We start from the raw sequence: 24,232 nt of genomic DNA on the forward strand, positions 1-24,232 counted from the left end.
GTCTTCCGAGGAGGAAGCAGAGTCTGGGGATGAGGGGAATGACCCGCCAATTTCTGGGGGCGAGGTCACTGAGGCAGTTAAACAACTCCTTGGTGGCAGAGCCCCTGGTGTTGATGAGGTCCGCCCCGAGTTCCTGAAGGCTTTGGATGTTGTAGGGCTGTCCTGGTTGACACGCCTCTACAATGTTGCGTGGAGATCAGGGGCAGTACCTGTGGACTGGCAGACCGGGGTGGTGGTCCCCATCTTTAGGAAGGGGGACCGGAGGGTGTGTTCCAACGACAGGGGGATCACACTCCTCAGCCTCCCTGGGAAAGTCTATGCCAGGGTGCTGGAAATGGCTGGCATGGGAGTTTGCCCAACCAGTCTACATGTGTTTTGTGGACTTGGAGAAAGCATTCGACCGTGTCCCTCGGGGTGTCCTGTGGGAGGTGTTGCGGGAGTATGGGGTGTCTGGCCCATTGCTACGGGCCATTCGATCCCTATACAACCGTTGCAAGAGCTTGGTTCGCATTGCTGGCAATAAGTCGAACTCGTTCCTGGTGGGTGATGGGCTCCGCCAGGGCTGCCCTTTGTCTCCGGTTCTGTTCATAATTTTTATGGACAGGATTTCTAGGCGCAGCCAAGTGGCGGAGGGCTTTCGCTTTGGTGGCCTCAGAATCTCATCTCTGATTTTTGCGGATGATGTGGTTCTGTTGGCTTCATCGGGTGAGGGCCTCCAGCTCGCACTGGAACGGTTCGCAGCCGAGTGTGAAGCAGCGGGAATGAGGATCAGCACCTCCAAATCTGAGGCCATGGTTCTCAGCCGGAAAAGGGTGGAGTGCCCACTTCGGGTCGGGGATGAGTTCCTGCCCCAAGTGGAGGAGTTCAAGTATCTCGGGGTCTTGTTCGCGAGTGATGGGAGAAGGGAGCCGGAGATCGACAGACGGATTGGGGCTGCAGCTGCAGTAATGCGGACGCTGCACCGGTCCGTCGTGGTGAAGAGGGAGCTGAGTGTAAAAGCGAAGCTCTCAATTTACCGGTCGATCTACGTCCCTACCCTCACCTATGGCCACGAGCTGTGGGTAGTGACCGAAAGAACGAGATCGCGGATACAAGCGGCAGAAATGAGCTTCCTCCGAAGGGTGGCTGGCCTCTCCCTTAGAGATAGGGTGAGAAGTTCGGCCATCCGGGAGGGGCTCAGAGTAGAGCCGCTGCTCCTCCACATCGAAAGGAGCCAGCTGAGGTGGTTCGGGCATCTGACAAGGATGCCCCCTGGGCGCCTCCTGGGTGAGGTGTTCCAGGCATGTCCCACCGGGAGGAGGCCCCGGGGCAGACCCAGGACACGCTGGAGAGATTATATCTCTCGGCTGGCCTGGGAATGCCTTGGTATTCCCCCGGATAAGCTGGAGGAGGTGGCTGGGGAGAGGGAGGTCTGGGCCTCTTTGCTTAGGCTGCTGCCCCCGCGACCTGGCCTCGGATAAAGTGGATGACGATGGATGGATGGATGGATGTTGTAGGTTCTTTATCTTACAATATAAAGTGCCTTGAGGTGACTTGGCGCTAAATAAATAAAACTGAACTGCTACATTTTGAGTTCAGATTTACAATCCTTTAGGATTTCAGCCAGCAGCTGTCAGCTTGTGTTCACTCAAGCACCTTCCCTGAACTGTGGCATTGTGTGTAAGCCTGAGCAAACATACTGTTTCACCTGATAACACATTTCAATATTGATGTTTTTTTTCTCCAACAGTGATGTAAGGATTTTGGAAGGCTTAGTCGATGTCCTCCTCCTCACTAGGCTGTGCGTTAGTAAAAAGCTTCCCTGTGAGCTTCTGGAGAGTACAAACAAATACATTTTGACATTTAATTTTCAAATAGAAGAGAGAAGAACAGATTGTCCAAGCAGCCCTACCCTCACTGGTGGTGAGCATTACTGAAAGATTGTAATGAAAGAAATAACTGAGTCAGTAATAGGGTTGTATCTTTTGCTCAACTGTGTTTACAAGTGAGTGTAGATGTTGAAAAGATGATGCAGGCAAAGAAAAGATTAACGTGTTTTTGCAGCAATAGGCGTGGTCGTACACGACTCTTGAGCAGTGACAAAAACAGTAAATGCTCAAATGGGTTAGAAAGCATGACCTGTTGGTGACTGCAGGGCTCGTTGCTCTTCCTTTGACATTATTTTTCTTTTCTTTCTACTTTTAATTAATCTGCGCTGTGGACGCAGGAAGCTGTGAGTTAACACTTATCATTTTATGACATCTTCCCCTCATTGCTGGAGCTGCTTTGTCCCTCGCTCTTTAAATAACCCGAGTGGATGAGTCATTCACTTCATTTCATTCACAGCATACTCTATGTTGAATACAAAAGAAAATTTACAAACTGTAAAATAGCCATTAAAAACTAGTGAAACACCATTTGCTCTGACTGCCACTTCAGGTCGAATGTTGCCATCATTCAGGTTATTTGTGTTCGCCTCCACAGCTCCACAGAGAATAACACCACAGAGGCAAATCAATTATTTGTCCAGACAGATGGAGGCAGCCATTTGAGGAATCTGATGGAGACTCTTTAGAGACTTCAGTTGATACGGTCTTTTGATAACAAGTAATGATGGGACTACATTTAATTATAAATTCAGAATTAAATATCTTAATACATGGTTGAAAAACCTAAATGAAGGGAGATAAAGGCCCTGGGTAATCTTTATGCTTTATTCCTTGTTTTCTCTCTGTGATAGTACAACAAACTGCCTGTGTGCATTCTAACCATGTTTGTGAACCAAAACAACGTCCCAGTAATGCAGAGTCACTCTGCAGGATTTGAGGTAACTTGCAGAGACCTTGCATTACAGACAAGATATGCAAAATATTTAATTGGAACTTGATCCATTATAAATGTATGCACTATCCAAGCACTTTATTAGAAATACTAGTACATTTGTACATATATTCATGCAATTTCCCTCAAAGATAATTGGAGGGATATAGATTAAGGTCAGAAGCTTCAATTACTGCTTACATCAGAAAGAGGTAAAAGGTTGATCTCACTAAATGTGATAAGTGTAGTTTGACTGTTGCAGACAAACTGATTTTTAATCATTTCTTTTTTTAAAACATAGGTTTCCATAAATGGTAAACAGTAAAATTTAATGTGTAGTTAAAAGTCCTTAAAAAATGAATACAAAAATTTCCATGATTTTAAAATGGTACATTTTGCCTTTTTTTTTTTCATGGGATTTACAGCATGGTAAGACAGCTGGTCATAAAACAAAAGCACTGCAAACTGTTTTTGGGAACAATGAGAAATGACTTCATTGAACTTCAGCGGCCTCTACACAGAGGAACCAGGACCTTAATCCCAAGGAAGCACACTGGGTCTGTGAGGTATTATGGAAGTTAAATGAAATAATGGAGCAGAATCTCAAGAATATTTCGAACATCTTAAAGAACAAAAAAAAAAAAAAAACAGGAAATGAAGCCAAAATTCACCACAATACTGACAATGGACAAAAAAGGAAGAACGATAATAATACGGAGACAACAATGCTTAGGTTTGCGTTCCAAACCATTCAGCTCCTTTGTTGTCTTTTCTTATTCAGAATGGAAGAGCAGGCTGATATATTTCTTAATCTTCTCAAGGTTTAGTATGCATAGCTGGCTTGTACTCTTAAACGGACTTTAATCTTCCTTGGCATTTCTCATTCTGTGTCCAGTGCTTATCACCCAGAGTCGCAGGGTGCACTTGAGTGTTGGCACCAAACACTTAAGGCTATGCTGAAAAAGTACTGCCATGACACGGGCAGAAGTTGGGATGAGGGTGTCCCCTTTGTGCTGTTTGCGATACGCGATGCTAAGCAGGAGTCCGTGGGGTTACCCTTGTGTTTGGCCACGATGTGTGGGGCCCACTAAAGGTGTTGAAAGAAGGGGTGTTCCAAAAACTAACGTGGCAGATTTTGTGAAGACGTGCAGGGATCGAAGGCAACATGCCACCGCATTAGCAAAAGAGGCCCTGTGTACATCCCAGGCAAGCATGAAGAAGTGGTATGACAGAAAGGCTGTGTGTGTGTGGACTATCTCAATGGCTTAATGGAGTGACATCTATACTATCTATGGAGAAAATAACTTATATATTAAGAAATAAAATGGACAAGTTTTGGGCTATATGGTCAAAATTCTACAACTTTCTGGAGAACTGCAACGTATAAACTGTGGACTTAACAGCCTGAAACTCTAACTTGATTTGTATATCTGCCCTTTCCTTCTGTTATGGTTTGCTTTGTTTTTGTTTCTAGAAGGAAAACAATGGATTTCGAACAAAAACAACAGAATTAGAATGACAAGAACGGAATTTGAATGAAAACACAGGAATTTGAATGAAAACAATAGAATTACAATGAAAACAAAAGAATTAGAATGAAAAGAAATGAATTAGAATGAAAAAAAAGAATTAGAATGAAAAGAACAAAATTGAATGAAAAAACTATTAGAATAAAGAGAACAGAATTTGAATGAGAGCAAAAGAATTAGAATGACAAGAATTAGAATTTGAATGAAAACAGCAGAAATAGAAAGAAAACAACAGAATTTGAATGAAAAAAACAGAATTCGAATGACAAGAACGGAATTTGAAAGAAAACAACAAAATTTGAATGAAAAAACAGTATTAGAATAAAGAGAATGGAATTTGAATGAGAACAACTGAATTAGAATGACAAGAATGGAATTTGAAAGAAAAGAACAGAATTAGAAAGAAAACAACAGAATTAGAATGAAAAGAACAGAATTTGAAAGAAAACAACAGAATTAGAATGAAAACAACAGAATTAGAATGAAAACAACAAAATTTGAATGAAAACAACAAAATTTGAATGGCAAGAACGGAATTTGAATGAAAACAACAGAATTAGAATGACAAGAATGGAATTTGAACGAAAACACCGGAAGTTGAAAGAAAACAACAAAATTTGAATGAAAACAACAGAATTATAATGAAAAGAACATAATTTGAAAGAAAACAACAGAATTAGAATGACAAGAACAGAATTTGAATGAAAACAACAGAATTTGAATGAAAACAACAAAATTTGAATGAAAACAACAGAATTTGAAAGAAAACAACAGAATTATAATGAAAAGAACATAATTTGAAAGAGAACAACAGAATTAGAATGACAATAACAGAATTTGAATGAAAACAACAGAATTTGAAAGAAAACAACAGAATTAGAATGAAAACAACAGAATTAGAAAGAAAATAACAGAATTAGAATGGAAACAACAGAAATAGAATGAAAAAACAGAATTCGAATGACAAGAACAGAAATAGAATGAAAACAAAGAATTTGAATGAAAAAAACTGGATTAGAAGGAAAACAACGGATTTCGAACAAAAAGATCTGAATTAGAATGACAAGAATGGAATTTGAATGAAAACAGAGGAAGTTGAAAGAAAACAACAAAATTTGAATGAAAACAACAGAATTATAATGAAAAGAACATAATTTGAAAGAAAACAACAGAATTAGAATGACAAGAACAGAATTTGAATGAAAACAACAGAATTTGAATGAAAACAACAGAATTTGAATGAAAACAACAGAAATAGAATGAAAACAACATAATTTGAATGAAAACAACAGAATTAGAATGACAAGAATGGAATTTGAATGAAAAGAACTGGATTAGAAGGAAAACAACGGATTTCGAACAAAAAGATCTGAATTAGAATGAAAAGAACTGAATTAGAATGACAAGAATGGAATTTGAATGAAAAAAACAGAATTATAATGAAAACAACAGAATTTGAAAGAAAACAACAGAATTAGAATGACAAGAACAGAATTTGAATGAAAACAACAGAAATAGAATGAAAACAACATAATTTGAATGAAAACAACAGAATTAGAATGACAAGAATGGAATTTGAATGAAAAGAACTGGATTAGAAGGAAAACAACGGATTTCGAACAAAAAGATCTGAATTAGAATGAAAAGAACTGAATTAGAATGACAAGAATGGAATTTGAATGAAAAAAACAGAATTATAATGAAAACAACAGAATTTGAAAGAAAACAACAGAATTAGAATGACAAGAACAGAATTTGAATGAAAACAACAGAAATAGAATGAAAACAACATAATTTGAATGAAAACAACAGAATTAGAATGACAACAATGGAATTTGAATGAAAAGAACTGGATTAGAAGGAAAACAACGGATTTTGAGCGAAAACAACAGAATTAGAATGACAAGAACGGAATTTGAATGAAAACACAGGAATTTGAATGAAAACAACAGAATTAGAATGAAAACAACAGAATTAGAATGTAAAGAACTGAATTAGAATGAAAACAACTGAATTAAAAGGAAAACAACAGAATTTGAAAGAAAACAACAGAATTCGAATGACAAGAATGGAATTTGAATGAAAACAACAGAATTAGACTGGAGACATGGCGGGGGAGGATGCTGGACAGACCCGGTGCACCTAAACGCGTAGTGAGGGTGTGCTGGGAACGTCTAGCAGAGGCCCCAGTCCGCGAGATCTTCTTTTTTTTTTTTTCTTCTTTTTTTTTTGTGTCCCGTTTGGATCTTTAGCCATCAGAATTGTTGTCTTAAGGCCAAGAAAGATGCCAAGCGGATTTATTTTACCAAGTGGATCATCATGGCCTTGCCATATTGGTCCATTTGATTGACCTTTATTATAATTATGAATTTATTTTATTTTCAGTTGCTACAAACGGGACAGACATGACTGGGGGATAGGACAGGGAGAAAGAATGAAAGAAAGAGAGGGAGAGAAAGAAAATCAAAGGGGAGAAGAGACGGTGAGAAGGGGGGGAAGAAAGAAAGAAAAAAACCAAACAAAAAAAACAAAACACCTGGGTCACCTGTATGGAGAAAAAAACAGAAGAGAAAGCAAACAACAAAGAGCAACATAATAAAAAAAACAGCACCATCACAATAAACTAGCTAGCAGTAAATATCAGTAGATACTAAGTAATAAACGATATTGTGCGTGCTGCACAATATCGCAAGATAGACAGCGCACAATGTGCTTTGAGGCAACAGAATTAGAATGACAAGAATGGAATTTGAAAGAAAACAACAGAATTAGAAAGAAAACAACAGAATTAGAATGAAAAGAACGGAATTTGAATGAAAACACAGGAATTGGAATGAAAACAACAGAATTAGATTGAAAACAACGGATTTTGAACGTTTTGAACGTCTAGCAGAGGCCCCAGTCCGCGAGATCTTCAACGCACACCTCCGGCAGAGCTTCAACAGCATTCCGAGGGAGACTGGGGACATTGAGTCCGAATGGACCATGTTCAGCGTCTCCATTGCCGAAGCTGCTGCATTGAGCTGTGGCCGCAAGGTGGTTGGTGCCTGCCGTGGTGGTAATCCCCAAACCAAATAGTGGACACCAGAGGTAAAGGGAGCCACTAGGCTGAAGAAGGAGTCCTATCGGGCTTGGTTAGCCTGTGGGACTCCGGAGGCAGCCGACAGGTATCGACAGGCCAAGCAGAATGCGGCTCGGGTAGTGGCTGAAGCAAAAACTCGGGTGTGGGAGGAGTTCGGAGAGGCCATGGAAAAAGACTTTTGGACACAGTCGAATGCCTTCTCCAAGTCCACAAAACACATGTAGACTGGTTGGGCAAACTCCCATGTGCCCTCAAGTATCCTTGAGAGGATAAAGAGCTGGTCCAGTGTTCCGCGACCAGGACGAAAACCGCATTGTTCCTCCTGTATCCGAGGTTCGACTAGCGGACGAACTCTCCTTTCCAGCACCCTGGCATAGACTTTCCCAGGGAGGCTGAGGAGTGTGATCTCCCTGTAGTTGGAACACACCCTCCGGTCTCCCTTCTTAAAGATGGGGACCACCACCCCAGTCTGCCAGTCCAGGGGTACTGCCCCTGATCTCCACGCAACATTGTAGAGGCGTGTCAACCAGGACAGCCCTACAATGTCCAGAGCCTTCAGGAACTCGGGGCGGACCTCATCAACACCAGGGGATCTGCCACCAAGGAGTTGTTTAACTGCCTCAGTGACCTTGCCCCCGGAAATTGGCGGGTCATTCCCCTCATCCCCAGACTCTTCTTCCTCCTCGGAAGACATGTCAGTGGGATTAAGGAGGTCCTCGAAGTATTCCTTCCACCGCCTGACAATTTTCTCAGTCGACGTCAGCAGCGCTCCGCCAGCACTATACACAGTGCAGGTAGAGCACCGCTTTCCCCTCCTGAGACGCCTGACGGTTTGCCAGAATCTCTTGCAAGAGCTTGGTTCACATTGCCGGCAATAAGTCGGACTTGTTCCCGGAGGGTGATGGGCTCCGCCAGGGCTGCCCTTTGTCACCGGTTCTGTTCATAATTTTTATGGACAGGATTTCTAGGCGCAGTCAAGTGGCGGAGTGGGCTTTCACTTTGGTGGCCTCAGAATCTCATCTCTGCTTTTTGCAGATGATGTGGTTCTGTTGGCTTCATCGGGTCTCCAGCTCGCACCGGAACGGTTTGCAGCCGAGTGTGAAGCAGCGGGAATGAGGATCAGCACCTCCAAATCTGAGGCCATGGTTCTCAGTCGGAAAACGGTGGAGTGCTCACTCCGGGTCAGGGATGAGTTCCTGCCCCAAGTGGAGGAGTTCAAGTATCTCGGGGACTTGTTCGCGAGTGATGGGAGCCAGAGATCGACAGACGGATTGGGGCTGCAGCTGCAGTAATGCGGACGCTGCACCGGTCCGTCGTGGTGAAGAGGGAGCTGAGTGTAAAAGCGAAGCTCTCAATTTACCGGTCGATCTACGTCCCTACCCTCACCTATGGCCACGAGCTGTGGGTAGTGACCGAAAGAAAGAGATCGCAGATACAAGCGGCAGAAATGAGGTTCCTCCGAAGGGTGGCTGGCCTCTCCCTTAGAGATAGGGTGAGAAGTTCGGCCATCCGGGAGGGGCTCAGAGTAGAGCTGCTGCTGCTCCACATCGAAAGGAGCCAGCTGAGGTGGTTCGGGCATCTGACAAAGATGCCTCCTGGGTGAGGTGTTCCGGGCATGTCCCACCGGGAGGAGGCCCCGGGGCAGACCCAGGACATGCTGGAGAGATTATATCTCTCGGCTGGCCTGAACGCCTTGGTGTTCCCCCGAGAAGCTGGAGGAGGTGGCTGGGGAGAGGGAGGTCTGGGCCTCCCCCGCGACCCGGCCTCGGATAAAGTGGATGGATGGATAGAATGAAAACAACAGAATCAGAATGAAAAGAACTGAATTACAATGAAAAGAACAGAATTTGAATGAAAAGAACAACATTTGAATGAAAAAACAGAATTAGAATGACAAGAATGGAATTTGAATGAAAATAACAAAATTTGAATGAAAACAACAGGATTAGAAGGTAAACAACGGATTTCGAACGAAAATAACAAAATTAGAATGACAAGAACGGAATTTGAATGAAAACAATAGAATTAGAATGAAAACAATAGAATTAGAATGAGAAAAACAGAATTAGAATGACAAGAATGGAATTTGAATGAAAACACCGGAAGTTGAAAGAAAACAAAAAATTTGAATGAAAACAACGGAAGTTGAAAGAGAACAACAGAATTTGAATGAAAAGAACTGGACTAGAATGAAAACAACAGAATTATAATGAATAGAACTGAATTAGAATAAAAAGAACAAAATTTGAATGAAAAAACAGTATTACAATAAAGAAAACAGAACTTGAATGAGAACAACAGAATTAGAGTGACAAGAAAGGAATTTGAATGAAAACACCGGAAGTTGAAAGAAAACCGCAGGAATTTGAATGAAAACAACAGAATTAGAATGAAAACAACAGAATTAAATCAAATCAAATCAAATCAAATCACTTTTATTGTCACATCACATGTGCAGGTACATTGGTACAGCACATGTGAGTGAAATTCTTGTGTGCGAGCTTCACAAGCAACAGAGTTGTGCATTAGAATTAGAATGTAAAGAACTGAATTAGAATGAAAAGAACTGAATCAGAAGGAAAACAACAGAATTTGAAAGAAAACCTCAGAATTTGAATGACAAGAACGGAATTTAAATGAAAACAACAGAATTAGAATGAAAACAACAGAATTAGAATGTAAAGAACTGAATTAGAATGAAAAGAATTGAATTAGAATGAAAGCAACAGAATTTGAAAGAAAACCACAGAATTCGAATGACAAGAACGGAATTCGAATGAAAACACCAGAAGTTGAATGAAAACAACAAAATTTGCATGAAAACCACAGAATTAGAATGACAAGAACGGAATTTGAATAAAAACAACAGAATTCGAATGAAAACCACAGAAATTGAAAGAAAACAACAGAATTTAAATGAAAAGAACTGGATTAGTTGGAAAACAACGGATTTCGAACAAAAACAACAGAATTAGGATGACAAGAACGGAATTTGAATGAAAAGAACAGAATTCGAATGACAATAACGGAATTTGAATGAAAACAACAGAATCAGAATGAAAAGAACTGGATTAGAAGGAAAACAACGGATTTCGAACGAAAAATACAGAGTTAGAATGACAAGAACGGAATTTGAATGAAAACAAAGGAATTTGAAAGAAAACAACAAAATTTGAATGAAAACAACAGAATTAGAATTTGAAAGAAAAAAACAGAATTTCAACGAAAACTCAGGAATTTGAATGAAAACAATAGAATTAGAATGAAAACCACAGAATTAGAATGAAAAGATCTGAATTAGAATGAAAACAGGAAAATTTGAAAGAAAATGACAAAATTTGAATGAAAACAACAGAAATAGAATAAAAACAAGATAATTTGAATGAAAACAACAGAATTAGAATGACAAGAACGGAATTTGAATGAAAACACAGGAATTTGAATGAAAACAACAGATATAGAATGTAAGGAACTGAATTAGAATGAAAAGAACTGAATTAGAAGGAAAACAACAGAATTTGAAAGAAAACCACAGAATTCGAATGAAAACAACAGAATTAGAATGAAAAGAACAGAATAAGAATGAAAAGAACAAAATTTGAATGAAAAAACAGTATTAGAATGAAGAGAACAGAATTAGAATGAGAACAACAGAATTAGAATGACAAGAATGGAATTTGGATGAAAACACTGGAAGTTGAAAGAAAACACAGGAATTAGAATGTAAAGAACTGAATTAGAATGAAAAGAACTGAATTAGAATGAAAGCAACAGAATTTGAAAGAAAACCACAGAATTCGAATGACAAGAACGGAATTTCAATGAAAACACCGGAAGTTGAATGAAAACAACAAAATTTGCATGAAAACAACAGTATTAGAATGACAAGATCTGAATTTGAATGAAAACAACAGAAATAAAGTGAAAACAACAGAATTTGAATGAAAAGAACTGAATTAGAATGAAAACAAGAAAATTTGAAAGAAGACGACAAAATTTGAATGAAAACAACAGAAATAGAATAAAAACAAGATAATTTGAATGAAAACAACAGAATTAGATTGAAAACAACAGAATTAGAATGTAAAGAACTGAATTAGAATGAAAAGAATTGAATTAGAATGAAAGCAACAGAATTTGAAAGAAAACCACAGAATTCGAATGACAAGAACGGAATTTGAATGAAAACACCGGAAGTTGAATGAAAACAACAAAATTTGCATGAAAACCACAGAATTAGAATGACAAGAACGGAATTTGAACGAAAACAACAGAATTAGAATGAAAACCACGGAAATTGAAAGAAAACAACAGAATTTAAATGAAAAGAACTGGATTAGTTGGAAAACAATGGATTTCGAACAAAAACAACAGAATTAGAATGACAAGAATGGAATTTGAATGAAAACAACAGAATCAGAATGAAAAGAACTGGATTAGAAGGAAAACAACGGATTTCGAACGAAAAATACAGAGTTAGAATGACAAGAACGGAATTTGAATGAAAACAAAGGAATTTGAAAGAAAACAACAAAATTTGAATGAAAACAACAGAATTAGAATGAAAACAACAGAATTTGAAAGAAAACAACAGAATTAGAATGAAAAGAACTGAATTAGAATGAAAACAGGAAAATTTGAAAGAAAACGACAAAATTTGAATGAAAACAGAAATAGAATAAAAACAAGATAATTTGAATGAAAACAACAGAATTAGAATGACAAGAACGGAATTTGAATGAAAACAAAATTTGAATTAAAAAAACAGGATTAGAATGAAGAGAAAGAATTTGAATGAGAACAACAGAATTTGAATGAAAAGAACTGGATTAGAAGGAAAACAACGGATTTTGATCGAAAACAACACGCCCATCGGCAGGGAGAAGTGGTTGGCTTATCAGAGTCGGTGGTTGGCTCTATTTTGGAAAAGGATGTGATGCCCTCCGAGGAGGAGGCGGGTTCTGATGCCAAGTGTCCTGATTCGTGATTTGATGAAAGAGACATAGGACTGAAGGTCCATTGTGTGTCAAAACAATGATTTTATTAAAACACATATATGTGGGAAGATGAGCTCTGCAAAACATCAGCCTCGATCTTCTTCGAACAATAAATGGGGTGTCATATATGTAACATCAGGGTATCAGAAAATATAACGCCCCCTTGTGCATCCAAGCAGATAAAAACATATGCATGTTCCAGTAATTCTGTCTTAGGACATATTCTAAAAAAGAACAGTTCCTTCCTCTGTTCCTCCGCCACCCGCCAGATGCTTCCTGTTATTCCACTTTCTGCGCTTCAGAACAGAACATGAGCATGCCGTTTACAAGCAAAACAAGTCTATATACAGTGCATGTGTGCAGGCAGCCCATGTGTCTGTGTTTTAACCTCAGTACATGACTTCACTCAACAAAGACATTTTAGAAGTATACTTCCTGACTCCGTTTGAGTCATCTGTTACCAGGCAAACTTCAATGCAGAAGGCTGCTGAATGCACACAGGCCTTTAATATGTGGTAAATTGTACTGTAAGCATGTAGGCAACCTTTCAATAGCTGTACTTTGCTCCATTGATCAGCCAGACGTAGCGCTGCCCGTAGCTTCAAACCATTACAGTTTTTTACAGACGCTAGGACACATTTCTCAATACTTAGGTCACTTTTGCAAAACTCCTCACACAGTGAGCACAACAGAAGTCTATGTGGGCTAAACTGAGGATCAGTTATCATTGTTTTGGCACAAAATGCATTCAATGACTACATCTCTCAAATTTCATGAATTATTTTCTCAGTCAGACACAACAACTGCCAAAAATCTTTGTACGTACAGGACATTTTGCATGTACTTTGTTAGATTATTCTGTTATTATATGTTACCTTATATATGTAATCAAAATAGTTGAATTATGTTAACTGCTGTAGATCATATTATACCCTTTAACATAGAGTGTGTGATCAGTATGTAGTCTTAGTTTGCATTATACTTCTGACCTAAAAGAGTGTGAAAATCATTAGATCTATTGGATTGACCTGTATTACTCGACACTGTTGAATGTATTACACTGTTTCTTGACATTTCATACTGCTGAATCATGAAGAGAATGTTGTGTGCAGAGGACCTTGTCCAGATAATAGAAGAAACAGACCACATTCCTTTGGTGAAGAGCAGAGAGACAGGGAGCCGAGATCATAACTTAGGCGCTGTAACAGAGAAAGAATGTGATGTTTTGGCTTTTACGACTAGCTGGGGGCCACTAGAGACTGTAAAAAGCTGAGCAACCCGTCACCATTTTGAGACATGTGCCTGACCCTCTGGTAGCATCTCTCCCGTCCGGACGTTGTAATGCTCTGACTGTTGAATTGTATGGAAATAAATGATTGTTGATTGAGCATTTATACACCGAGTATTGTCCTTCCTTCAGCCCAAAGATTCAAAGAATTGGGAGATTTCAACAACTTACATACTGTTTTCAAAACTGTTAAACTTATGGTCAAACCAATAACATAATGCAAAACTGAATAAGACAGCAAAATTCAACAGCAATATTTTATTGAAACATATTTTAAATCTAAAAATGCAGTTTAACCAGCCACAGCTGATTCTCATTGTAGATGAACATCTACACAGGTGTTACTCCTTCAATTTCATTACAAAAGGAGACAACTGCTGAATAGGTTTGTTTTGTGATGTAAACATGGACCCAGCCAGAAATGGAGAAGTGGCTGAAGGAGGAAGAAGAGTGGCTGGGAGGGGGCGAGGAATACGTATGCGTGGTGGAAGAAGAATAAGAGGAAGATCAAGAGCTGTAGTCTCAGATGAGATCAGAGCTACTGTAATTGATCATGTAGTAAATCATGGTCACTCAATGAGAGAGGCTGGTCAGAGAGTGTAGCCAAATCTGCAACGTTCTACAGTGGCATCTATTGTTAGAGTTTTCCGGCAAACCAACAGGTAACTTGTATTCTGCAGGGGCATTTGCACATTTCAGAAGTAAATAAGCTTTTGTGTAATTGTTGTTGCATTTCTGCTTGGGACTCAACGGTTACCTCACACAGGAGGGAGAGGACAGATGTTCACTGATGTGCAGGAAACTGCCATTGTTGATATGGTCATCAGAAACAATGGGATAAAACTCACTGAAATTAGACACAGAGTCTTGGCAGACAACGTTACTTTCGCAAATATTCACAGTGTAAGCATAACAACAATTTCTAGAGTCCTGAAAAAACATCAGGTCAGGATGAAACAGTTGTACACTGTGCCTTTTGAGAGGAACTCTGAACATGTCAAGCAACTCAGGAACCAGTATGTCCAGGTAAGATCACAATAAAATACAGATCTGTTTTTGAACAAAACCAAACACACACAAAGACAATTTTTACAAATTTACTACTGTAACAGCTTATATTGCCTTGTGGATTTATGTTAGAGAGTCATGGAGATTGAAGGCAGGCAAACGCACCACATTTTCATCTTTGTGGATGAGGCAGGTTTCAACTTGGCCAAAGCACGGCGACGAGGGAGGAATGTGATTGGGAAGAGAGCTACAGTGAATGTCCCGGGCCAGAGGGGGTGCCAACATCACAATGTGCGCAGCAATATCCACTGATGGACTGCTGTTACACAGACCACTAATTGGGCCATACAACACTGAACGGCTCCTTGCGTTCCTGCATGATCTCTATGGAAGGGTTGTGCTAGGTGAGGAAAGGGATGCGGAGAGAAGGAATCAGCCAACATTTATAATTGTATGGGACAATGTGGCATTTCATCACTCCCGTGCAGTCACCGAGTGGTTTGCAGCCCATCCCAGAATGGAGTTTCTTTTCCTCCCACCTCACTCTCCATTCCTCAACCCCATAGAGGAATTCTTTTCCTCATGGCGGTGGAAGGTTTACGACCATCATCCACATGATCAAATGTCCCTCCTGGATGCAATGAATGCTGGATGCCTGGCGATATCAGCAGAAGATTGCCAGGGATGGATCAGGCATGCCAGAAGATTCTTTCCTAGGTGTATTGCCCTAGATGACATAAGATGTGATGTGGATGAGAACCTGTGGCCAAATGGAGAAGACCGAGTAGATTAGCATTACTATTGTATGTGTATCAGTGGATGGTGTGTATACAAATTCTTGCATTTTGGGATTACTTAGTGCAAAAAAATAAAAATACATAAACAAATATTACAGTTTTTTCTGAATGCTTAAACCCTAACTGTGATTCCTGTAGCACAATTCCTAAAACTATTCAGACTTATAGCAAAACCACTCACTGAGTTTGCAAAACTAAAAGCACAAAAACTGCTTTGCACTCAGTTTGCAATTTTGTAACACACACTTTGCAAAACTGTAGGCACAATTCACTGCACAACACTCAATTATCAAATTTCCAACACACTCCTAGCAAAAGTATACACATGTATGACTATCATTAACACTAATTTGCCAACTGTCTGGCACACTTTCACATGTGAAAACTTTTTTAGATAATTAGTTCACTTTGCAATCAGCCTAAGCACTATAATACAGGTAAGCTGTGTGTGCGGAGTACAATGGAGGGAGCAGAAAGAGTGAGAAGTAGAGGAGGCCGAGGAAGAGGACGTGGAGGTGAAGAAGTAGGATGAAGAGGACGACAAGGACAAGGAGGAGCAAGAGGAAGACGAGGAGGGGGGAGAGGAAGATGAGGAGGGGGGATAGGAAGGGTAGGAAGAGTAAGAAATAGAATTGCTGATGACATCAGAGCTACAATAGTGGACCATGTAATCAACCGTGGAATGACCCTGAGGGAAGCTGGCCAACGGGTTCAGCCTAACTCGAGCCGCTACACTGTAGCAAGCATCATAAGGACATTTTGAGAATCGGTTAGTACAGTCACTTCGCACAAAGATTTGTAGCACTGCCGTATGCCAATGAGAAACACACCAATACCATTGATGTAAAAATACTGAAATTGTTACTTTACAGAATTGCTAGATGACCAGATGCTCGGGGCAGAGGAAGCATGTTCACTGCAGACCAAGTAACCCATATAGTCATTATGGCGATTGCAAATAATCCTATACTTGGAAATAAACACTTGTGTTTGTTTTGATGTGTTTGAATAAACACCAGTACTTGAAGTTTGGATCCCTCTATGCTTATGGATCTATGACAGAAGTATGAGCTCAAACTGACATAGCCTACCTTGTGCACAGAGAAAGCAAAAGCCAGATGTTTTGTATTCATACCATCAGTGTGCAGTTGGCGCATTGTGTGCTTAGTAGATGATGGCTTGTGTGTACTGTTTGATATGGAAACACCATTTTTACGAAGGTGTGAAGAGTTAATCTAGCTGTGTTTGCTTTTGCAAGAGAACTACAATGTTTTGATGATTGGGTGACAGGTTTTCTTATTTGTGTGAAGAGTTTTGCAAAATTAGCAAATAGTTACAAAAAATGTGCTTAAGCAATCAGAAAAAACTGTAACGAATTCTGCATGATGTCTGATTCATTCCAGTAACATATATTGAAATTATAAACAGATGTGTCCTTGTTTTACACAAGAAAACACTGTGTAATGCTACATGTTGTTAATGTTTTTTAGGTCATTGTTTTGTGGGTGACAAAGTGTGTTTGTCGGCTGTCAACCTTTGCTAGTGTTCTGGAAGAATGAGTTTATTTGAGACCTGAATAAAGTGTTTTGGTAGTTGTAGTGCATTTTGAATGTGAAATGAACTGCTTTGCCAAGCTGAAGGTCAGTTAGTACAATTGTGTGAAGAGTTTTGCAAAAGTGACCTAAGTATTGAGAAATGTGTCCTAGCGGCTGTAAAAAAAAACTGTAACTGTTCACACCTTCGTAAAAATGGTGTTTTCGTATCAAACAGTACACACAAGCCATCATCTACTAAGCACATGCGCCAACTGCACACTGATGGTATGAATACAAAACACATCTGGCTTTTGCTTTCTCTGTGTACAGATGTCAATTTGAGGTCACACTTTTGCCATAGTGTCATGTAAACATACAAGGATCCAAACTTCAAGTATTGGTGTTTATTCACACTCATCAAAACCAAGACAAAGTCAGAACACAAAATATGAATTTCACAAAAAAAAGGGAAAAAAAAAGACAATCAGCCTATATCATGTCGTCTTTCTGGGTCCGGCCACAAAATTTCGTCCACATCGCATGCGATATCCTCCAGTCCAAGGCACCGGGGAAAATATCTCCTTGAATGCCGTATCCAGGCCTGACATGATGCCTGGTCAATATCTCCACATGCCTCCTCCATTGCCTGTAAAAGGGCTACCTGTTGATGAGGATGATGGTCGTACACTTTCCAGCGCCAGGCAGAGAAGAACTCCTCGATGGGATTTAAGAATGGAGAGTATGGAGGGAGGTTGAGTGCCATGAAGGATGGGTGGTCTGTAAACCAGTTGCGGACCAAAACAGCCCTATGGAAACTAACATTGTCCTATGGTTGCATGATGGTGAACAACACCATTTTGGCTTATAGCTGCACACATGGTTATGTTACCACCACGTTGTCCTGGGACATTGATGATGGCACGGTGTCCAATAATGTTCCTGCCACGTCTCCTGGTTTTACTGAGGTTAAAACTGGCCTCATCTACAAAAAGTAGCTCATGTCCCATTGCATCCGCTTCTAGTTCCATCACTCTCTGGACAAGACAAAACAAATGCAACACATCAGGCCCATGCACAGCACTACAGTATGCACTTCCAAATTCAGAACCAATGACACTAGCTTACCTGCACATAGTCATATCGCAGTTGCTTTACACGTTCTGTGTTTCTCTCGAAGGGAACTCTGTAAATTTGCTTCATTCTTATTCTGTGGCGCGCAAGTACACGACTTAGTGTAGAAATGCTTGCACTGTGTATATTTTGAAAGATGGTGTCATCATCCATTATGCGCTGCTGTATTTCACGCAGTCTTATTGCATTATTGGCAATCACCATGTTCACTATATGGGTCTCTTGCTCTGGAGTGAACATTCTGCCTCTGCCCCCAACATCTGGACGTCTAGCAATTCTGTAAAATAACAATTTCAGTATTTTTGCATGTATGGTACTGTTGTGTTTCCCATTAGAGTATGGCAGTGCTACAAAGTACTTACCGATTCTCATTTCGAAATGTCCTAATGATGCTTGCCACAGTGTAGCGGCTCAGTTTAGGCTGAACACGTTGGCCAGCTTCCCTCAGGGTCATCCCATGGTTGATGACATGGTCCACTACTGTAGCTCTGGTGTCATCAGTTATTCTGTTTCTTACTCTTCTTACCCTTCCTCTTTCCCCTCCTCGTCCTCTTCTTGCTCCTCCACGTCCTCTTCCTCCAACTTCTTCACCTCCACGTCCTCTCCCTCGGCCTCCTCTGATTCTCACTCTTCTCACTCTTACTGCTCCTTCCATTGTACTCCACATAGACAGCTTACCTGTGGCCTGTTTATAGTGCTTAGGCTGATTGCAAAGTGGACTAATTATCTAAAACAGTTTTCACATGTGAAAGTGTGCCAGACAGTTGGCAAATTAGTGTTAATGATAGCCATACATGTGTATACTTTTGCTAGGAGTGTGTTGGAAATTTGATAATTGGGTGTTGTGCAGTGAATTGTGCCTACAGTTTTGCAAAGTGTGTGTTACAAAATTGCAAACTGAGTGCAAAGCAGTTTTTGTGCTTTTAGTTTTGCAAACTCAGTGAGTGGTTTTGCTATAAGTCTGAATAGTTTTAGAAATTGTGCTACAGGAATCACAGTTAGGGTTTAAGCATTCAGAAAAAACTGTAGGAGCATTTGTCTGCCTTTTTTCTTTAGTATTCTCTCCTCCTGTTCTTGCTCTTAACCTTCCCTCTAATGAACCATCTTGTTGATTAGAGGGAAGTTTACCTGCAGAGAAGCAGAGAGTGGGTCTGCATCCATTCATCCAGGTCTGTCGTTAGCCTGTGAACCTGTGTGTCAAAGAGATTGCCATATGAGTTAAGATAGTCAAGTGTTGCACCTAACCCTAACCCTTTAATAAACGCTAAGCAGAATTGATATTGTCCTTGCAACATTGGAATTTCATAAATGGACAAATGGCTTGGCGTGCCAAAGAATAACGTCACAACAATGTGATTGGTCACTTGCAATGTTGATCCTGGAACAATATTTACTATGTTGTTCCAGGAACAACACCAACACGACGATATCAGATCATCCGTCAAGTGTTATCCGTGGTTTTGGGAGGCCTGTCAGCTCATTTCTGCTTGCAACAACAGTGTCGATGCAGCACGCAGCAAGCTACCACGACTGTCAGGCCACAGGGAAATGTTTGACTTATCTCTTGTTTGTTTCGGTGTGTGGGTGTGTCTCCCTGGCCCTTTGGTTTTCTCTCTGAGGTCTTGTGCTAACAGCACAATGTTTTTCACTCATGTTCCTTGCGTCCTCGATTTTTCCCAGTAGTTACCTGCATCTGCTTACCCGTTTACTATAGTCATCTTGATGTTCTAGCTGGCCTTGCCTTAGGAAACCATCCTCCTTGGAAACACACCTCGCCTGCCCACTCCACTTACCTCTGACCTCCTCACACCCATCCTACAAGAAACTTTTTAATTTATTTCTGTTTTGTTTTTTTGTTTCAGTGAAAGCCCTGAGCTAAGTCTCTGCTTTCCTTGTTTGTGAGTCTGGTAGTTCTTGCTGAAATTGGAACAACAAACTGTTGAAATTAAAGAATTACTCTTTTGCTAAAATTGAGGAACAAATCCTATTTCTCAGACTTACTCCTACATACTGCAAAGAGTAGGAGTAACCTTTAAGGACAACAATCCTGTGATTAATCACATATATGCTTCAAGCAGGAGCCAAATAAAGGAACTGAAGCTAATAATGTCATGTTGGCACATTTTTAGCTGAAAGCTGAACTCGTGAAACTACAGGCATAGAGTATGAAAAAAAGAAAAACATGAGCATTTACTTTCTAGCAGAGAGATTAAAAAACTGCAGGATGCTGTGTTTTTTGAGCTTTGCACATATTAAAAGTCAAGACATGCTTGCCTCTGCTGCTTCTGTTTTAGTTTGAACTATTTTTGCTTCCTTTTAAAAAAATCTCTACTTAAGGAAGTTTCCCTTTAGTGCTTACAGTGACACTTACCACACACAGGATTAACTGGGAATTAAGCCTCCAGCCAAACAGGGCTAAAATTCTTATGATAGGAAACTGGAACCATAGAGGACATTCACCAGAGCAGAGATCAAAAGGCTAGAACAAAAGATCCCCACATACAGCAACCACATGCAATCAATGACAAGCTTTCAAGATTGGGCTTCAAGCCCATGTGAAAGTGGAATGGATGAGCTACTGAGCGTGTTTTTTGTTTTGATGATGAAGATCTCTCAATACAGCTGAAAATTATGGGAGTTAGTGTAGTAACTCAGTTTTTTTTTTAAACTATTGTAACTACTGGCAACAAAATAGTATTTGGACAGAATCACATAAGAGTATTTTTGATAACTGATGTTATAGATGTTATAGACATGCAGCTTGTGGGGATAGGTTAATTGGATAATCCAAATTGCCACTAGGTGTGAATGAATGTGAGTGCGAATGGTTGTCTGTCCCTGTGTGTTGGCCCTGTGACAGACTGGCGACCTGTCCAGGGTGTACCCCGCCTCTCGCCCTATGACAGCTGGGATAGGCTCCAGCGCCCCCCGCGACCCTGAAAAGGATAAGCGGAAGCGAATGGATGGATGGAAGGATGGATGTTATAGATTAGATGTAAATCATCTTGCAGCTGGCTAGATGCTACTATAAATAGCAAAGTAATAAAAACCTTCCATCAAGTTAAAAACCGAGGGCTAATAGCAGAGAACAGAAGGCACACAGGCCGAGAGACCAGCAGCAGATTGGGCCACATAATTGTGAGTAACATCAAGAAAAACAGGCCAGGAACAGCTCCAGAGATGACACTTCTCCGACCAGTAAGAACGTGTACAGAGGGAGCGTGAAAGCCATTCACAAGCTCAAAGAAAAAAATAAAAACATATCTAGGATTAAATTAGTTAACAGACAGTGAGTTAAAGAGATACATTTTTTCAGATGGGTCCAAATTCAGCCTACATGGATCTGATGGTAGAAAGTCCTGCCAGAGGGGAAAGAATTATGTCCAAGAGAATTTGGATGCAAATTTAAAGAAATCAGCCAAAAGATTATTAAAGCAATGGGAGTGGGTCTTTCAATGGGATAATGATCCAGAGAAGACAGCTAAATACTTACAGAATATTTTACAAGGAGAAAATTAAAGTGCCGGAATACCACTGGGCAAAAAACAAAACAAACAACATAACAGTTCACTAATGTGCCACTGTGGGTGAACCCAAAACTGTGCTAGTCGAAACATGGAGCAAACTTTTATCAGCAGGTGACAGTGCTCGGCTGAATCCACAATCAGATGGCAAGACAAAGAAAAACCACCTCGATTCTCTTTTGCTGTGATCTCCAGTGAAATAACTTTTAAGCATTTAGATTTTTTTCCCCCAAATTTAAAGTGTCTCAGTTGCTTTGTACTTTTTAAGTGTGATTTGGATGTTTAAATGCTTCTGAATCCAGTCGGATTGTGTGAAAATTCAACTGGACTGAACCACACAGAAAGTTTCTTTTTGATACTGATGCTCTAATTAGCACTCATACAGTAACTTAAGACCGTCTCCAGTTTTAATATTTAATATTTAATATTTAATTCTTACTGGAGTGGTTGGCAGTGGCGTCCCATTTTTGGATAATAAAATGCTAATTACGAGATGATGAAATAATATGTAGTTATTATGTGCATCACTCAAGATGCTCCCACATGAACACATGGCTTTATTACATTCTGCACCCATGCAGATGGAAACTGTTGCTTATAATTACTTACACCATATGGCAGTTAGTACACAATGATCTGCCTCATACTAGACACCTCAAATACGGGTAACATGTCATTTAAAAGCCTCTGAGAGGCATCAGAGCTCCCCCATGCTGTATGCTATCAGCACAGTATCCACTGCAGTAAAGTCCTCTGACTCTTGGTTTTAGTGGAGACACACCAAAACAGGCAGTAACAAGCTCACAAGCAGTTGTGACGGAGCACAGCTTTCAAGAAGATAATAATGGAGATACTGGCATTGGTGTGTGGTTGTCACGGTAACAAGCCTATAGGGGCTAGCTCTTTGACTGCATATATAACAATAGTGCCTTAATTTGCCTCTTATTAGACAGGTGTGTTTAAACAGCCAGCAGAAAGCAACTTCTTCTGCCGCTGCTGTTTGAGGCAGTCTGCAGTGTGCGATTACATGGAGCCACTTTTGAAAAATAAAGCAAAATGTATCTTTTCTACACCTTGTCAGTGAACCATGACTGTGCTCATTAGTAGTGATCCAGGCAAAACTGGCAGGAAGGCGCAACACCTCCCACTGACTTAATGAAGCTTCATACACACAGCACTAACAAAGCCGTGACCAAGTATTTTCAGAACTGGGTAAGGACTTCACTGCGCCTGGCTCGATGTGTCACGTGTGACTATGTCCGTACACCCCCAGACTTTTACATGAGTCAGGCTCTTTTAGAAGAGTAACAGCTTGTGCACTGGGTGACATGGTCTGAGGGAGACATTACATATTTCTGCTGTATTTGTTTTCTTTAGGAGAGACCACAAATCTTCTTCCACTTATCCAGTCCCAGGTTGTGCTGGGACTGAAGCCTATCCTAGCTCTCACAAAGCAAAAGGCAAGCTACACCCTGGACAGGTCACCAGTCGGCCAAGGGTTAACACACAGAGACAGACAGCCATTTAGACTAACATTTACAGCCATTATGGAATCACCAGTTAACCTGCATGTCTTTGGACTGTGGGAGGAAGCCAGAGTACAGTGGGGCAAAAAAGTATTTAGTCAGCCACCGATTGTGCAAGTTCCCCCACCTAAAATGATGACAGAGGTCAGTAATGTGCACCAGAGGTACACTTCAACTGTGAGAGACAGAATGTGAAAAAAAAAAATCCATGAATCCACATGGTAGGATTTGTAAAGAATTTATTCGTAAATCAGGGTGGAAAATAAGTATTTGGTCAATAACAAAAATACAACTCAATACTTTGTAACATAACCTTTGTTGGCAATAACAGAGGTCAAACGTTTACTATAGGTCTTTACCAGGTTTGCACACACAGTAGCTGGTATTTTGGCCCATTCCTCCATGCAGATCTTCTCGAGAGCAGTGATGTTTTGGGGCTGTCGCCGAGCAACACGGACTTTCAACTCCCGCCACAGCTTTTCTATGGGGTTGAGGTCTGGAGACTGGCTAGGCCACTCCAGGACTTTCAAATGCTTCTTACGGAGCCACTCCTTTGTTGCCCGGGCGGTGTGTTTTGGATCATTGTCATGTTGGAAGACCCAGCCTCGTTTCATCTTCAAAGTTCTCACTGATGGAAGGAGGTTTTGGCTCAAAATCTCACGATACATGGCCCCATTCATTCTGTCCTTAACACGGATCAGTCGTCCTGTCCCCTTGGCAGAAAAACAGCCCCATAGCATGATGTTTCCACCCCCATGCTTCACAGTAGGTATGGTGTTCTTGGGATGCAACTCAGTATTCTTCTTCCTCCAAACACGACGAGTTGAGTTTATACCAAAAAGTTCTACTTTGGTTTCATCTGACCACATGACATTCTCCCAATCCTCTGCTGTATCATCCATGTGCTCTCTGGCAAACTTCAGACGGGCCTGGACATGCACTGGCTTCAGCAGCGGAACACGTCTGGCACTGCGGGATTTGATTCCCTGCCGTTGTAGTGTGTTACTGATGGTGAC

General features: G+C 40.5%; 1 protein-coding gene across 1 annotated transcript; it reads right to left on the reverse strand.

The window, feature by feature from the left end:
• Positions 1 to 15,037: 15,037 nt before the first annotated feature.
• Positions 15,038 to 18,620, reverse strand: LOC146653523 (uncharacterized). The gene is made up of 5 exons (XM_085380621.1): positions 18,529 to 18,620; positions 18,161 to 18,443; positions 17,856 to 18,069; positions 17,697 to 17,812; positions 15,038 to 15,103 (listed from the first exon to the last, which is right to left on the reverse strand). The coding sequence occupies exons 1-5, from the start codon at positions 18,618 to 18,620 to the stop codon at positions 15,038 to 15,040; spliced, it is 771 nt and encodes a 256-aa protein (XP_085236747.1).
• Between the last annotated feature and the right edge of the window lie 5,612 nt (positions 18,621 to 24,232).

This window comes from Rhamphochromis longiceps, linkage group LG14 (assembly GCF_057381845.1).
Source record: "Rhamphochromis longiceps isolate RC_006_pf linkage group LG14, R_longiceps_female_GT1.1, whole genome shotgun sequence".
NCBI lineage: Eukaryota > Metazoa > Chordata > Actinopteri > Cichliformes > Cichlidae > Rhamphochromis > Rhamphochromis longiceps.

Bases quoted from the DNA above. Each gene is read 5' to 3' on its own strand.
- LOC146653523 (XM_085380621.1), bottom strand. From the start codon at position 18,620: ATGACCCTGAGGGAAGCTGGCCAACGTGTTCAGCCTAAACTGAGCCGC. The intron at 18,070-18,160 runs GTAAGCTAGTGT...TGTCTTGTCCAG, and splicing joins TGCGATATGACTATGTGCAG to AGAGTGATGGAACTAGAAGC. The intron at 15,104-17,696 runs GTAGCCCTTTTA...TTCCTCACCTAG, and splicing joins ACCATCATCCTCATCAACAG to CACAACCCTTCCATAGAGAT.